General features: G+C 49.4%; 1 protein-coding gene across 9 annotated transcripts in view; it reads right to left on the reverse strand.

Annotated features, from left to right (window-relative positions):
- The window catches only part of TENM4 (teneurin transmembrane protein 4), a 680,333-nt gene that overhangs the window by 116,174 nt on the left and 546,567 nt on the right, over positions 1-17,592 (reverse strand). For all 9 annotated transcript variants that reach the window (XM_053385165.1, XM_053385169.1, XM_053385167.1 and 6 more), the window contains one exon: positions 5,686-5,871. In XM_053385165.1, coding sequence (XP_053241140.1) covers positions 5,686-5,871 — 186 coding nt within the window. The remainder of the gene's footprint in view (positions 1-5,685; positions 5,872-17,592) is intronic.

A 17,592-nucleotide genomic window follows, 5' to 3' on the forward strand; every position in this document is an offset into this window, starting at 1 on the left:
AGTTACCTGGGTCACCCCCGAAGTCTCTGGGAGAATCTGCCATCCTTTTGCAGCAAAGAGCAGGCCATGGGGCCCGCAGAATAACATGGTGCAATTCTTGGTGCACCACTCCACTTAAGGCTGCTTAAGGTGGGAGATTGCATGGTTGGATGCTTTCTTATTATAATAATATAATTATTTTAATAATAATTTATTATTTATACCCCGCCCATCTGGCTGGGTTTCCCCAGCCACTCTTGGCGGCTTCCAGCAGAACACTAAAATACAATAACCTTTTAAACATTAAAAGCTTCCCTAAACAGGGCTGCCTTCAGATGTCTTCTAAAAGTCTGGTAGTCGTTTTTCTCTTTGACATCTGGTGGGAGGGCGTTCCACAGGGCGGGTGCCACTACCAAGAAGGCCCTCTGCCTGGTTCCCTGTAACTTGGCTTCTCACAGCGAGGGAACCGGCAGAAGGCCCTCAGAGCTGGACCTCAGTGTCCGGGCTGGATGATGGGGGTGGAGACGCTCCTTCAGGTATACTGGACTCAGGCCGTTTAGGGCTTGAAAGGTCAGCACCAACACTTTGAATTGTGCTTGGAAACGTAATTATTATTATTATTATTATTATTATTATTATTATTATTAGCCCAGTCCAAATCTGGTTGAAAGGTATAGGAAGTAATAAATGGGTAACTGACCAGGCAAAACATCAATTGGCTCAATAGGTTGCAGGACAGTGTAAGAAAATAAATAAAAGAAGAAACAGAGGCCCGGACTCTGTCCATCAACAGCACACTGTTAATCAGGAGACTGGTGGTTGCAGGGGGTTGGAACAGATGACCCCTGGGTTTCCTTCCAAGCCTACAATTCTCTGAGTCTAAGCATCCGGACAGCACACTGAGCAGGTACGAAACTCACCTGGTCAATGTCTCCCTCCGTATGGTGAGGTGCATTGCATTTCTGCTTAAATCATTGCAATCAGCTGGGTCTTCGGCTGTTTTGGGACTATAAATCCCATCATCCCTAGCTAGCAAGTCCAGCGGTCGGCAATGATGGGAACTGTAGTCCAATTGCAGACCCACGTTTGGGAAACCCTGGTCGAACGTTAAGGAGAAACCTCTCCCGCTTCTGCCAGAGACTCCTAGCAATGTTTACCTGCGTCAATTACGGGTCAGGATGGGGGTTCAGCCACTTTGGGGGGGGAGGAGGGGTTGGGGTAGATGACACAATTTTTATCAGGGATAAAGCAGGCAAGGAGACAAGATATAACGGCGATTTATGGTCCACGACGCATGCAGAAAAATCACACTGGGATGAGGGGGGATGCTTGCCACACACAATGAACTTCCATGCCAATGTCCTTTCACATGTGCCAGTTCTGTTACTCCTCGCCCCACTCCCACCCCCCAAATATTGGATTTTTATGGTGGTATAATGCTTGTTTTTTCAGCGACAATTGTGTTCGTGAGCCTATGGACAAAACGGTGCAGAGCCACTGGCAAGACTTTCTGGGTGGTGGAGAAAAGGGTGTGTGTGTGAAATCTCTCTCTCTCTCTCTCTCTCTCTCTCTCTCTCTCTCTCTCTCTCTCTCTCCTACACCCTTGACAGACCACACTGCATTGCAGGGGGTTTGGCTAGATGACCTCCTGGGGTCCCCACAACTCTACCATTCTATGATTCTACAGGATAAAAGCAGCAATGGGGGCAGAGACATCCCGCTAAACATGGACCATCACCAGCTCCTCATTTTAAGTGTTCAGAGTAGAAAAGGCAGCATGTAAGACTTAAAACCATAAAGGTTGGACCATCAAGTAGGCTGATTGCCGAAGAATGGATGCTTTTGAATTATGGTGCTGGAGGAGACTCTTGAGAGTCCCATGGACTGCAAGAAGATCAAACCTCTCCATTCTGACGGAAATTGGTCCTGAGCGCTCACTGGAAGGACAGATCCTGAAGCTGAGGCTCCAATACTTTGGCCACCTCATGAGAAGAGAAGACTCCCTGGAAAATACCCTGATGTTGGGAAAGATGGAGGGCACAAGGAGAAGGGGACGACAGAGAACGAGATGGTTGGACAGTGTTCTTGAGGCTGCCAACATGAGTTTGACCAAACTGTGGGAGGCAGTGGAAGACAGGAGTGCCTGGCGTGCTCTGGTCCGTGGGGTCATGAAGAGTCGGACACAACTAAACAACAACAAAGACTTAAAACAGCGCAGTCTCAAATACTGCCCTGGGTTCCAAACTGTTTGGGGAACCTTTTAATGTTTGATGCATTGCGGTATTTTAATATTTTGTTGGAAGCCACCCAGAGTGGCTGGGGAAGGCCAGCCAGATGGGCGGGGTGTAAATAATAAATTGGAAATTGGAAGAAAGGGATCTGTAGAAATAAATGGGCATCTCCAAGCCCATCGTCCAGCCTGGTCACTGAGTTCCAGTTCCAAGGGCCTTCTGGCGGTTCCCTCACTGTGAGAAGCCAAGTTACAGGGAACCAGGCAGAGGGCCTTCTCGGTAGTGGCACCCGCCCTGTGGAATGCCCTCCCATCAGATGTCAAAGAGAAAAAAAAATCACATGACTTTTTGCAGACTTCTGAAGGGAGCCCGGTTTGGGGAAGCTCAAAACATTTGATGTTTTGGCGTGTTTCCTTTATACTTTGTTGGAAGCCAAGCAGAGTGGCTAGGCAACTGAGCCAGATGAGTGGGGTACAAGAAATTTATTATTATTATTATTATTATTATTATTTTTACTACTACTACTATTATTATTAATTATTATTATTAGTGATACTGCCAAGTCCTCCCACTTGAAAAATCTGGCTGCTTTTCAGGCCACATCTTGTTGCTAAGGCCCCGATCCTGTGCAGCTCTTCAGGCTAAAAAAAACCTCACTTGCATTTGAGTTTTTTTAAGGAAGAAAAGAAAGGCTTTCTCTTGAGTAACGCAGCAAGGAAGGCTCACCTCCACCAGCAGAGACTTCTCCTTAGCTGGAAACTACTCTCGGGGCATCATTTCCTGTGGGAGAAGTCAGTTTTCTAACTATAAGCTCCAGGTTCCCTTTGCAGGAAATGCTAGGAGTTTTCCCCCCGGAAGAAGCCCAAATGGTTTTTACAGCCAGCCGGAGTAGGCTTGCAAACGGCTGATTAGGAGGTACAGAACAAATCCTGTGCAAACTCTCCATCTTGCAACTGGCCTTCCCTATCTGCAAGAGCATTTGTTTGTTTTTAGAATTTCTGCCTTAAGACAAAACACTTTGGAATGTGGCTGTCCACAACTGCATTGAAGCAAAAAACAACAACAAACACCCCCCCCAAGTAAACCAGGAAAAAATATGTTTGGAGAAAGGGTAATGCCCTGTGATGGCAGCATGAAGGGGTTGGTCTGGGGAGGGCTGTGAAGCGGCCGGTTTAAGGTTGTGCTAAAATGGGGTGGAGAGCAAAGCTTCACCAGGAAATTGGACGGAATTGGAGGGGGGTGGAAATTGTCAGGTGGGGAAGACCGCACAAAACTTCCGGTTACACGAATTGTGCAAAAGTTTGTCTCTCGTTAAAGTGAAAGAAGCCCTTGTTCCTAACTCAATGGTAAAAAAGGTAAAGGAGCCCTGGACTTTTAAGTTAAGTCCAGTCAAAGGCGACTATGTGGCTGCAGCACTCATCTTGCTTTCAGATCGAGGGAGCCGGCGTTTGTCCACAGATAGCTTTCCCGGTCATGTGGCCAGCAGGACTAAACCGCTTCTGGCGCAACGGAACACTGTGACAGAAACCAGAGTGCATGGAAACGCTGTTTATCTTCCCGCCACAGTGGTGCCGATTTATCTACTTGCAGTGTTATGCTTTCAAACTGCTAGGTTGGCAGGAGCTGGGACAGCAATGGGAGCTCACTCCGTTGCGGGGATTCGAACTGCCGACCTTCCGATCGGCAAGCCCAAGAGGTTCAGTGGTTTAGACCACAGCGCCACCCGCGTCCTTCTAATTCAATGAATACTCAATGGAAGAAGCGTTCTCAACAAGCTGGTAGAGAGAAACGGGCTAAGAACAGGTCTTGGGGGGTTTTAAATTTGAAAACGAAGCACTTTCGTGGCTCCCTCTGTTCCACATTGGTAAGTTTCAGGCTTTGGCGATAAGCTGTCAGCAATGTTTAGATGAGGCACTTTTGTTTCTTGACTTGTTCTCATGAAAGAAAGGAAGAGGGGGAAGTCCCCAGGAAATCTGCGGCTAAAATAAGGGGGGGGGACCCCAACCTGCCATGTCAGCATGGATCCCTCAATTCAGTTGGGGGGGACCTGAATCTTGCAATTAAGATGCATTATGGGGGGGGAGCAACTATTCCCCCATTTTGGATAATTTACTTGTATTTTCCCTATAATGGGAAACAATTCCCCCGGAGGCTCCCCATATCTAGGCTGCTAGGCTGTTTCTGGTCACTTTCGTTTAGGGAAGTTTTTAATGTTTGATGTTTTATCACTTTATTATTATGATTATTATTATTATGTCGGGAGCTGTCCAGAGTGGCTGGGGAAACTCAGTCAGATGGGCGGGGTATGTATGTATGTAATATGTATGTACAATGGTACCTCGGGTTACAAACACTTCGGGTTACAGACTCCGCTAACCCGGAAGTAGTACCTCGGGTTAAGAACTCTACCTCAGGATGAGAACAGAAATCGCGTGCCGGTGGTGCGGTGGCAGCGGGAGGCCCCATTAGCTAAAGTGGTACCTCAGGTTAAGAACGGTTTCAGGCTAAGAATGGACCTCTGGAACAAATTAAGTTCGTAACCAGAGGTACCACTGTATGTATGCATGTAAAGGTAAAGGTAAAAGGACCCCTGACCATTAGGTCCAGTCGTGGCTGACTCTGGGGTTGCGGTGCTCATCTCGCTTTATTAGCCGAGGGAGCCAGCGTACAGCTTCCGGGTCATGTGGCCAGCATGACTAAGCTGCTTCTGGTGAACCAGAGCAGCACATGGAAACACCGTTTACCTTCCCGCCGGAGCGGTACCTATTTATCTACTTGCACTTTGACGTGCTTTCGAACTGCTAGGTTGGCAGGAGCAGGGACCAAGCAACGGGAGCTCACCCCGTCGCGGGGATTCGAACCGCCAATCTTCTGATCGGCAAGTCCTAGGCTCTGTGGTTTAGCCCACAGCGCCATGCACGTCCCATGTATGTATGTATGTATGTATGTATGTACGTACGCATAAATAAATAATTTGTATGCACTCTGAAGCTTTACCTTAAACTCTTTTTATCTTGTGAACTGTCCTGAGACCTTCAGATGAAGGGTTGTATATAATTTTAATTAATTAAGGTCTGGGAACTTGCTCCATGTTGAAAAAAAATAAGCAGAGGAGACTCTTGGGGATGCTGGGCTGTGTGTGCGTACCAAACACCCTGTGTTCCCTTTCTGAGCTTGTGTGGAGCAGCTGGAGACTGTGGACGGCCCTGGCTTGAGCATGGGCCGAGCGTCAAAGGACATTGGTCGGGGCTGCGGGATGGGGAGCGCCGCACATGGGAATGTATGACACTGGAACATGGAAATCCAGGAACGGAAGGAAGGGGGTGTGCATGCTGCGGGGGATGTCGCGGCAGTTTGATTAAGCATGCTCCTTTCACCCAGTTCCTCCACCCCTCCTTCCGCCCCACCACCCCACCGATTACCCCTTTCCGCGTGGGTTTCTCTCGTAGTCGAAAGCGCTCTCCCCTACCCCTACCAATGGTGCAGTGCTCTCCGTTCCAGCCCGGGCTGCATTCGCACTTGCCGTCCCGGCACGTCCCGTGCTCGTTGCAACGGGGGTGACACGATCGCTGGTCGCAGGCGGCGCCCATCCAGCCTTCCTCGCAGCGGCAGGTGCCTCCGACACAGACGCCATGCCCTCCGCAGTCTGCGGCGCAAATCTCTGCGGAAGAGAAGAAAGGGGAGGAGGCCCGGGTTGGCAGGCAAAGGGGAAGGGGAGGGTCGGGTGGAAGGGGGGAAAGGGAGAGAAAGTCAGAATTTTAGTGTTCAAGTGGGTGAGGTGGAAGAAAGCAAAGAAGAAGACACACTCTGCTACCTTGCCGGCGGGGGAAAATAAAGGAATTCCTGCAGCTCATAACGGTAATCCTTTCTGACAATAAGAATCTAATAAGCAGATTACAAAACAGAGGAGACGGACACGAATCTGGCGAAGGCCGTAGCCAAATGAATCTCCTGTTTACTTTTGAGTGCTATCACGGCTCCCGTGGCGTTTGAATGTAGCAGGGCAAATCCAGAAGCGGTGCGTGTGGCAGAGGAGGCTCTGCCACAGCAAAGGAACAAAAGCCGCTTTTTAATTAAAAACTGCTTAAGTGTGAAAACAACGAGCCTCCGAGTCGCCTGAAAATAAAGTTAAGTGTCCCAGGCAAAGTCTATTTATTTGCGGCTTGTTAGCTCTTCGGTTACGAGGCCAGGAGCCTACGAAAGCCTCACGTTTTTTGAAATATACTCGGAGTCGAGTGTGGATTTCATGCTCTTTATTCAGCTCAGAGTAGTGCGGAATGGAAGTTCCCCCGAAATGTCTGCTTATGTACATTATTTACACAATGGGCCCCACGTGATTGGCTAATTCTGGGATTCTCCTGTAGGCCAATCAGGTTGCGGACTCACTTCCACCTAGAGCTGGATTGGGTGGCTCCTGCAGACCAACCAGACTGCTGCATTCTGGATCCTATTGTTCTAGGACTAATCAGACTGCTGCATTCTGAATCCTATTCAACTCAGTACATAACATTTTTGTTCTCGGATGTTGCTAACCTTCGCAAAGTGTGTTTCATTTTCTCTCCAATGTCTTGCACGACTTTGAAATGTGGCGGAAAATGCAGGTTAAGGAATCTGCTGGGCAAGGAATTTGGTCCCTGCCCCCATTTCTGAGGTTGATACCCACAACCCCAAGCACTACAGTTAATAAAAATACGCTGTGGCTTTGCAATTCATCTAGCCCTTTCGCTGCAAAATGGACTGGTACCCAGAAAGCTCTCCTTTTGTTCATCTTGCTACATTAAATATAGGGCTAATCCACCAGAGAATAGCTGGGAAAGAAGAGGGGTCTGGCGTTATACAAGACATTTGCTTCAGGTCACTGCCTGCAGGAGTGGGTGCGGAAATCGCGCCCAACCTCTCTCAGCCTGTGCTAACGTTACACCTGGCTGAAATTCAGCCTTATATAGGTAAAGGTAAAGGTACCCCAGCCCGTACGGGCCAGTCGTGTCCGACTCTAGGGTTGTGCGCCCATCTCACTTAAGAGGCCGGGGGCCAGCGCTGTCCGCAGACACTTCCGGGTCACGTGGCCAGCGTGACAAGCTGCATCTGGCGAGCCAGCGCAGCACACGGAAACGCCGTTTACCTTCCCGCTAGTAAGCGGTCCCTATTTATCTACTTGCACCCGGGGGTGCTTTCGAACTGCTAGGTTGGCAGGCGCTGGGACCGAGCAACGGGAGCGCACCCCGCCGCGGGGATTCAAACCGCCGACCTGACGATCGGCAAGTCCTAGGCGCTGAGGTTTTACCCACAGAGCCACCCGCGTCCTTATATAACCACCCCTCAAAATATAATAGGCGGAGGCAGCAGCAATAGCAATAAATTAGAGCAGCAACACTGCGGCAGGAAAAGCCCTAGCAGAAAAGCAGAAGGTCCCGGGATCAGTTCCTGCAGGGATCTCCAAGTGGGGCTGGGAGATAGTCCCTGCCTAAAACCCTGGAGAGCCACTGTAAGTCAGTGTGGACACTACTGGGAACTGCAGTTCGCCCCTATAGGGAGCTACAAGTCCCAGGAACCTGAACGAACTGCAGTTTGTCCCATCAGCCTACAAAGCTGCCTTGCACAGCACCGGCCCATTGGTCTGTGGAGCCATTGCTATGAAAACACAGAGGTTCCCCAGCCAAGCTACACATCACTTGGGAAGACAGGCCAACTAATACCAGTGTTGTGTGTTAAGTTGTGGGTGAACATATCAGACGAAACAGCGATTCTTCAAACAGCTCTTGTTTATTCACAGGCCAGGACAGAACTGAAGGGTTCAGCCAGCCTGCTTATATAGAGCTCCAGTACAACGTAACTGTAGCAACTTTCCAAAACTATCCAATCACTGAACGTCACTTTCGACCCCTTATTTGCACAACTATCTACAGTATCCCCCTGCTGGCCCAGGGTGAGAACTTCAGTACATAACATTGTGGAAGAAGCAAATATCACCAGTGCCGAAGCAATGATTCTTCAACATCAACTTTGTTGGACTGGTCATGTTGTGCGGATGCCTGATGATCGTCTTCCAAAGCAACTACTCTATTTTGAACTTAAAAATGGAAAGCGTAATGCTGGTGGTCAACAAAAGAGGTTTAAAGACTGTCTCAATGCAAATCTAAAGAAATGTAGTATAAACACCGACAAGTGGGAAACACTGGCCTGCAAGCGCTCCAGTTGGAGAACAGCCTTTACCAAAGGTGTCATGGGCTTTGAAGACACTCGAACTCAGGACGCAAGGGAGAAACATGCTAAGAGGAAGGCACTCTTGGCAAATCCACACCGTGATCAACTCCTGCCCGGGAACCAATATCTCCACTGTGGAAGGACATGGGGATCCAGAATTGGCCTCCACAGTCACTTGTGGACTCAGTGTTAGAACTGTGTTTATGGAAGACAATCTTACTCGGCTACGACGGATCGCCAAAGAAGGAGGAGGAGGAGGAGGAGGAGGAGGAGGTGCTTGTGGATGGGAACTGCTCAAGGCTTATTCAGGTGGGGGCATTCTGCTAACCTGTGGGCGCTCGCCACAAGGCAGCGTGCACTGAGAGGTTTTGCCAGTCTAGAAGAGAGAATTTAACAGGTTGCTTAAAGCCTGCGTAAATAAAAGGAAAGGAAGAATACAAAATACATCATATGGCAATTAACACACATGGTTATCTTCCTTGGGGGCTGTTTTCCAGAACGAGCCCGCTTCTGGTTAGTGGGATAAACTTCCCGATGACTCTGCCTATTATTCTTGGCAACTTGGAGAAATTGAAGGGGAAATCCTCTAAAGATTTCCTTCCTGTTCCTTAAGAGAACATATCTACCAAATTTGGGGAGGCTTTACGAGAGATATTTTTCAGGAAGGAAGGCTGACTGCTGTCTGGCATCCTCCCCTCTACAGAAAGCATAAGCCATCCCTAGCCAGACTGATTGCGTTTTGCCCTTTGTGGTCTAGAAAACTAAGAAAGAAATGTTGTGGTTTTTGTTTCTTTTCTCAAGTTGCGTTTTTGAAACCTGCCTTTTCAGATCATCTTGCATTTTGTACTTGAGAGAGATGCTCCCCGGTGGGCTCAGTGGGCTATAGACCCTCATCCCAGCGGGCTCAGCCAAGGCCAGGGTAAGTTAAGAAAAAAAATCATCCTGGATTGAGGGCAGAGGTGGGACCGGGGGGGGGGGAGACTTACCCCTACTCCAAACTCCTTTCCGCTCAGTCACTTGACCTAGCAACCGGGCAGAAGGGTAAAGGTAAAGGGACCCCTGACTGTTAGGTCCAGTCGCAGACGACTCTGGGGTTGCGGTGCTCATCTCGCTTTATTGGCCGAAGGAGCCGGCATACAGCTTCCGGGTCATGTGGCCAGCATGACTAAGCCGCTTCTGGCGAGGTCTGCTCTGGTCAGACCTCACCTGGAGTACTGTGTCCAGTTCTGGGCACCACAGTTCAAGAAGGACACTGACAAACTGGAACGTGTCCAGAGGAGGGCAACCAAAATGGTCAAAGGCCTGGAAACGATGCCTTATGAGGAACGGCTAAGGGAGCTGGGCATGTTTAGCCTGGAGAAGAGGAGGTTAAGGGGTGATATGATAGCCATGTTCAAATATATAAAAGGATGTCATATAGAGGAGGGAGAAAGGTTGTTTTCTGCTGCTCCAGAGAAGCGGGCACGGAGCAATGGATCCAAACTACAAGAAAGAAGATTCCACCTAAACATTAGGAAGAACTTCCTGACAGTAAGAGCTGTTCGACAGTGGAATTTGCTGCCAAGGAGTGTGGTGGAGTCTCCTTCTTTGGAGGTCTTTAAGCAGAGGCTTGACAACCATATGTCAGGAGTGCTCTGATGGTGTTTCCGGCTTGGCAGGGGGTTGGACTCGATGGCCCTTGTGGTCTCTTCCAACTCTATGATTCTATGATTCTATGATTCTATGATTCTATGATTCTATGAAACAGAGCAGCGTACGGAAACGCCGTTTACCTTCCCGCCGGAGCGGTACCTATTTATCTACTTGCACTTTGACGTCCTTTCGAACTGCTAGGTTAGCAGGAGCAGGGACCGAACAATGGGAGCTTACCCCATCACGGGGATTTGAACCGCCGACCTTCTGATCGGCAAATCCTAGGCTCTGTGGTTTAACCCACGGTGCCACCCGCATCCCGTACCACCAACTTTAGAAACCACTAATTTAGACTGTAACTTAAATGGCGAAGGGAGCCTTCTTTTTTTATTTGTTCGATGCTGCAAAGCACCTTGCACAAGGATAAGGCTGTCTCTGTCTACGTCATGCCCAATTTTTATGGGATGACAATGAATTATGACATCGCTGTTTGGTCCGAACAGCCCAGCTGTGGTTTATGGTCCCCTTACCACCCTTAACATAGAGGTTTCTGAGTCATATGTGCAGCCTAAATTAAAAGAATAGTAATAAAATTGGGGGTTTTCTTGAAGGTGCAATGAAAAACAAGATTATACAAAATCTGAGACTCGGAAGCAAATGAGAAGAAAGCTGAGGAGGAAAAAGGAGGCTTTAAATACTCTGCCGACTCTGCTTTTCAGAGCAGATCTAACAGACTCTCCGCGGGCATCAAAGCCTTTTCCCCAATAACAAATATTTTCACACCAAATGTTTCCCTCCACCCCTCCCCGCAAAAAAACTTGATGGTTAAATATTTCCTTTCATCTATAATCTCTTTTCACCGTTTGTGAGAACAGCTCAGGCTGCTCCCTGCGCCATCGTGAGGTGCTCAGTGCGCTCCCGCTGTTTTTGCCTCGCACACCGATTCATTCGCTCTGTTGCTCAGAAAGTCTCGTGTGGAAGGGGGGGGCTGAGACAGTTTTTAAGGTCGGAGAGCTCTCCTCCTTAAGACTTTCAGGGTGAATTTTGACTTCGGAGTTGCCTACAGGTCCCTCTTCAGACAGGGAGAGCTAAAATGCTAAGGGAAATTGCTATGTCTGCAGAAGGCATAACAGGGGTCAGCAAGCTTTTTCAGCAGGGGGCCAGTTCACTGTCCCTCAGACCTTGTGGGGGGCCGGACTATATATATATATATATTAAAAATGAATGAATTCTAGGGGTTCTAGGGGTTGCTCATGCGTAAATCAGTGCCAACACTTGGCTGGGTTGCCTGAGTGAACCTTCTCTGTCCGGACAGCCACTCACCCGTGGCTTTCTCAATCGCTGGCAGAATCCGCCAGTGGGCGTTTCTTAAACTTCTTCCAGCAAAGAAGCTCTTTGACGCCTAGTCTCCTCCTACTCTCCCTGCGCGGAAGCCTTCTGCGCAAGAAGGGTGTAGGCAGCGGAGGACCCGCACTCTCCCCGCTGGTTCCCGGCAAGGAGTCATGGGACTGCCTCGCCAATTCCCCCATCTGCCCCCCTTCTCCACTGGTGCTACGCTGCTTCCCTTCCCCAGAAGACGGGCTGCCTCTCCCCATCCCGGGACCCTCTTCGGAATCCCTATGGAGCTCTCTCTCCCTCTCCAGCCCTGATGGCAGTTCCCTGACACCCACAAATAACCCAGAGATGCATTTTAAATAAAAGGACACATTCTACTCATGTAAAAACTTGCTGATTCCCAGACCATCCATGGGCCGGATTTAGAAGGCGATTGGGCCGGATCCAGCCCCCGGGCCTTAGTCTGCCTACCCATGGCATAGAAGACACTCTCTCTTTCTGCTCATGGTACAAGTAAAGGCACACACACACAAACACAAACACACACACACACACACACACAAACACACACACACACAGAGAGACAGCTGTTGCTGTACAGAAACCAAGCTTCTCCCACGTGACTTTACTGCTGCAATTATTTTATTTTATTTATTTATTGCACATAAAGGACCTGAGGGTGGCAACACAAGAACAGGGCCTTCTCTGTGGTGGCTCCCTGTTTGTGGAATGCTCTCCCGGGGAGGCTTGCCTGGCACATTATACACCATTAGGCACCAGGTGAAAACGTTCCTCTGGCTAATTAACATCTTATGCCCCTTTTAAATGTGTCTGTGGGAGGGGGTGGTTGGAGGGGGGTTATCGGGTCTCCCCTTCTCGTTTTTATTATGTGTTTTTATCTTTTTATCTTGTATTTTATGCTGTGAACCTTCCAGAGATCTATGGAGGAAGGGCGGCATACAAATTTAATAAATACCATATTTTTTGCTCTATAAGACTCACTTTTCCCCTCCTAAAAAGTAAGGGGAAATGTGTGTGCGTCTTATGGAGCGAATGCAGGCTGCGCAGCTATCCCAGAAGCCAGAACAGAAAGAGGGATTGCTGCTTTCACTGTGTAGCGATCCCTCTTGCTGTTCTGGCTTCTGAGATTCAGAATATTTTTTTTCTTGTTTTCCTCCTCCAAAAACTAGGTGCGTCTTGTGGTCTGGTGCGTCTTATAGAGCGAAAAATGCGGTAAATTAACAAACGGGAAGGTGATAAGATGAAGCAAACAACCTGGGTCCCAGTGAAGCTCATCTGTTGACGGCCAAGATTTCTTCTTCGTTTTAAAGCACGTTGCTAGTATCAGATACTAAGCTCACAATTTAGCGGCCTGGAGATGAAGAACCTGGAAAGGGCGGAATTTCATCCACATGCAACTAATATATAGAGCGTGTTTTCCCGTTTGTAGCAAGCGAGTGCTCAGAATGAACTGTGTGCAGTTTTCTGCGCCACCAGAGTAGAGAGAGGGCATGCACTGCACGTGCTTCCCGCAAAACACTGCAAAACCTACTAAATAAAAATAGCAACGGCTTGAGAGTGCACTTCTTGTCCGTTGGAAGCAATCCCTCTTGGCTGAAGAAAATCTGCTTCGACAATGTAATGAATTGTTCCTGGCTTGAGACAGCCTAGTTTTCTGGGGGAGGGAGAGGGGATTGGCTCACGAAACATGTGAGCGGGCTTAAGATGCTTGTTGTTTGCTTCCTGGCCAAACCTTTGATCCCAGCAAATGTCCTGGTCTTTCTTTCCCAGCATAACAAAAGCCAAACACCCAGGGGTGCGTTCTTGCTGGAAACGGGAGACTTTGCAAACGCGCAGCAACTGAGTGTGTAACACAGGCCTTCCTCAACTGCTGCTCTCCAGAAGTCTTAGGCTACAAGTCGCATCAGCTGTGGCCGTTAGCCATTGTAATGGTTATGGGGTTGCTCGTGCGTAAGTTGCCGCCACTCCTGGGTAGGTGGCCTGGTTAAACCTTTCCTGGCTGGACAGCCCCTCACTTCGTGGCTGCTCAGTCGCTGGCAGAATCCGACAGTGGGCGTTTCTTCAACCTTTTCCAACATAAAAGTTGTTTGACGCCCAGTCTCCTCCTAGCCTCCCTGCGCGGAAGCCTTCTGCGCAGGGTGGGTGTGGGTAGCAGAGGACCTGTGCTCTCTCCACTGGTGTCCAGTGAAGAGTCTCTGAGCCTGCTCTCCGCTTCCCCCATTGGCCCCCCTCCATCCCTGGTGTCGCGCTGAATTTCTTCCCCAACAGGAGACCTGCCTCTCTCCCTACTTGGCTCCTCTCCAGCATCGTCGTGGAGCCTCTCCTCCTCCTCTCGTTCCGATGGCAGTTCCCTGACAGCCATGATGGCTGGGGCTGAAGGACGCTGTGGAATCCTAGATTTGGAAGGGATCCACAGGGGCCATCTAGTCCAACCCCCTGCAACGCAGAAATCTTGATCTGTAGTATAAAATATCTACAGAGGAAAGACAATTCTCACAAGTCTCAACAATGCAACTCCAGAAAAAGATTCCATTGAGCACATGGATTGATAATATGGATAGATTAGCTACATACGAACGAATTGCATGTTGACGCAAATTAAGAATGGATAAATATGAAGAAATCTGGAAGGAATATTTAAGCGATAAGGCGGATAGTGGTGGGAAGTAGGGGGAGGAGAGAGAGGTGGGGAAATATTGTTAAAAAGGTGTAGTCATAGGTATATCAGTGTACAGTGGTACCTCAGGTTACAGACGCTTCAGGTTACATATGCTTCAGGTTACAGACTCCGCTAACCCAGAAATAGTACCTTGGGTTAAGAACTTTGCTTCAGGATGAGAACAGAAATCATGCTCCGGTGGCGCGGCAGCAGCAGGAGGCCCCATTAGCTAAAGTGGTGCTTCAGGTTAAGAACAGCTTCAGGTTAAGAACGGTCCTCCAGAACGAATTAAGTACTTAACCCGAGGTACCACTGTATTCAAATCTGAATTGTCAAATTGTGTTATTAGTGTTATTATGGTTTTTGTTGTGTGTGTCTTTTGCAGTAGTTGTTTGTACTGAAAAAATGATTAAATAAATAAATAAATAAATAATGCAACTCCGGAGATAATATAGGCTTGTGGTTAGCTACTTGCCAGGTTGCCTGGGGTGAATTCTAACGGCTCCCAGGCGAGCAGAGATGGCCAGTTCCACCTTCCAGAAGAGTCTGGTCATTTTTGAAAAACGGAACTCACTGACCATGCTTAGTTTAGGGCTGAGTGTTCCTACTGGTAACCTCAAAAGTGGGGGAAGGCCCTCATTCATTCTTTTGTTGCAGTCTATGTCCAACGGGACCCGGGTGGTGCTGTGGGTTAAACCACAGAGCCTTGTTGTTGTTGTTTAGTCGTTTAGTTGTGTCCGACTCTTCGTGACCCCATGGACCAGAGAATGCCAGGCACCTCTGTCCTCCACTGCCTCCCGCAGTTTGGTCAAACTCATGCTGGTAACCTCGAAAACACTATCCAACCATCTCGTCCTCTGTCACCCCCTTCTCCTTGTGCCCTCCATCTTTCCCAACATCAGGGTCTTTTCCAGGGAGTCTTCTCTTCTCATGAGGTGGCCAAAGTATTGGAGCCTCAGCTTCAGGATCTGTCCTTCCAGTGAGCACTCAGGGCTGATTTCCTTCAGAATGGAGAGGTTTGATCTTCTTGCAGCCCATGGGACTCTCAAGAGTCTCCTCCAGCACCATAATTCAAAAGCATCAATTCTTCGGCGACCACAGAGCCTAGGACTTGCCAATCAGAAGGTTGGCGGTTTGAATCCCCGCAATGGGGTGAGCTCCCGTTGCTCGGTCCCTGCTCCTGCCAACCTAGCAGTTCAAAAGCACGTCAAAGTGCAAGTAGATAAATAGGTACCGCTCCGGTGGGAAGGTAAACGGCGTTTCCGTGCGCTGCTCTGGCTCGCCAGAAGCGGCTTAGTCCTGCTGGCCACATGATCCGTAAGCTGTACGCCGGCTCCCTCGGCCAGTAAAGCAAGATGAGCGCCGCAACCCCAGAGTCAGCCACAACTGGACCTAATGGTCAGGGGTCCCTTTATCTTTACCTATGTCCAATTCAAAGTGGAGTAAGAAGGGATAAGTAATGGCACTAGCATCCACCTCACTTTTCAAACACCTACCCACTCACCCACACCCTTTTTTCTATTAAGAGAAAGATCATACATTTGTCACCCCAAAAAATCTTCCACTCGTGGCGCTTACCGGTTTGCAAGATGGCTGTTGGAAGGGGCGGGGTGATTACATTTGTATGCAAGGGAAACAAAAAGAGAGAGAGAGAGCCGCTTCTGTTACCCGTGTTAAATCCTTTAATAAATGTGGATTTAATGCTAAGATAGAAGATCAGGTAAAGATTGCCCAGAGCTGCTTAAAAACTGGAACCGTTCCACTGACCTTCAAAACGTTATTAGAAAATTTAATAATTACAAACTGTCTTAAGTTGGATTTTCTGGTTTCAAGTGAGCTTAATTAAGCAGCAGCAGCCCCACCCACACTGGTACTCTCGGTTTTTTATCAGAATTGGAAGGGTGTGATTTTCCTACTGTGTTGCAATTAAAACAAACAAACAAACAAATAAACAAACACCCTCCCTGATAGGCTGCTCACTATCAGTTCTCACGCTGTAGCTCAAGGATGAACCCGTGTGAAGCCACAACGTCAGTCATTTGGGCTGCATAAGGACAGCAAAGCCGCAATAAATTATCCCTTATCTAAGAAGGATCCCTGGGTGATGAATCAGTTCCTCTCTTTTAGGCGCCACTTGGGTTATTTCCGAAGTTTTTAAACAAGCGGGCGGTGGTGGTGAACCTATGAAAATTTGGACGCCAACACTTGTCCATAACACTCTGTTCCTCTGTGATGTTATTCCCCCCACCCAAAAAACAGCTCCATGTTGGCCTTATGAAACACCTTGGCACCTAAACAGGGAGGTCTGCCTGGATGTTGCCCTAAGCCAGGGGTCCCCAAACTGAGGCCCACGGGCCCGATAAGGCCCGAATAACTTGTTTATCTGGCCCGCAGTGACCCCCGCCGCCTGCTGCCGCTGCCCGCTCTTACCGGCGCTGTGTGACTGCCCACTTCTGGGTCGGAGGAGCACCGGAAAAAGCTTGTGCACATGTGCAAGTGTTGTGTGCATGCGCAAGCATTATTTCCGGTTCACATCCGGGTCAGAGGAGGCCTGTGCACATGCGCACAAGCTATTTCCAGTGCTCCTCCGACCCGAAAGTACGCTGGAAATAGCGTGTGCGTACGCATATGGGCATGCGCTCCCCCAACCTCTGGCCCGCCGCACGATCGGTGTTGGGAGACACCGGCCCAAGGCGTGGTAGGTTTGCTGACCCCTGCCCTAAGCCCCTTCCCATTTGGGGTTTCCTGTGTCCAGTAAGGACCAAAAACTAATGGAGGAGGTTGCTGGACTGGTCAGCAAGTTTCTTTGTGGGACAATGAGCTTAGCTGGCCGCTTAGAATCATGGAATCATAGAATTGTAGAGTTGGAAGAGACCCCAGATGTCATCTAGTACCACCCCCTGCAATGCAGGAATCTCAGCTAAAGCACCCATCAGATGTGTCCAACAGCAACCCAAAATAAAGATTTACCGTATTTTTCGCACCATAGGACGCACTTTTTCCCCTCCAAAAATGAAGGGGAAATGTGTGTGCGTCCTATGGTGCGAATGCAGGCTTTCGCTGAAGCCTGGAGAGTGAGAGGGGTCGGTGCGCACCGACCCCTCACGCTCTCCAGGCTTCGCACACCTCTCCGCAAGCAGTGGGAGCCCAGCGCTGGGCTCCCGCTGCTTGCGGAGACTTGCCTGCATGCTGAAGCCTGCGCGCGCTGAGCTCAGCACGTCCAGGCTTCGCGGACCTCTCCTCCGCAAGCAGCAGGAGCGCTCCCACTGCTTGCGGAGACTTGCCTGCATGCTGAAGCCTGCGCACGCTGAGCTCAGCGCGTCCAGGCTTCGCGGACCTCTCCTCCGCAAGCAGCGGGAGCGCTCCCACTGCTTGCGGAGACTTGCCTGCATGCTGAAGCCTGCGCACGCTGAGCTCAGCGCGTCCAGGCTTCGCGGACCTCTCAGCAAGCAGTGGGAGCGCTCCCACGGCTTGCAGAGAGCTGCCTGTTTGGGAGCTGGGGTCGGGGGAAGCTCGAGCTTCCCCCGCCCC

This window comes from Podarcis raffonei, chromosome 4 (assembly GCF_027172205.1).
Source record: "Podarcis raffonei isolate rPodRaf1 chromosome 4, rPodRaf1.pri, whole genome shotgun sequence".
Classification (NCBI taxonomy): Eukaryota; Metazoa; Chordata; class Lepidosauria; order Squamata; family Lacertidae; genus Podarcis; species Podarcis raffonei.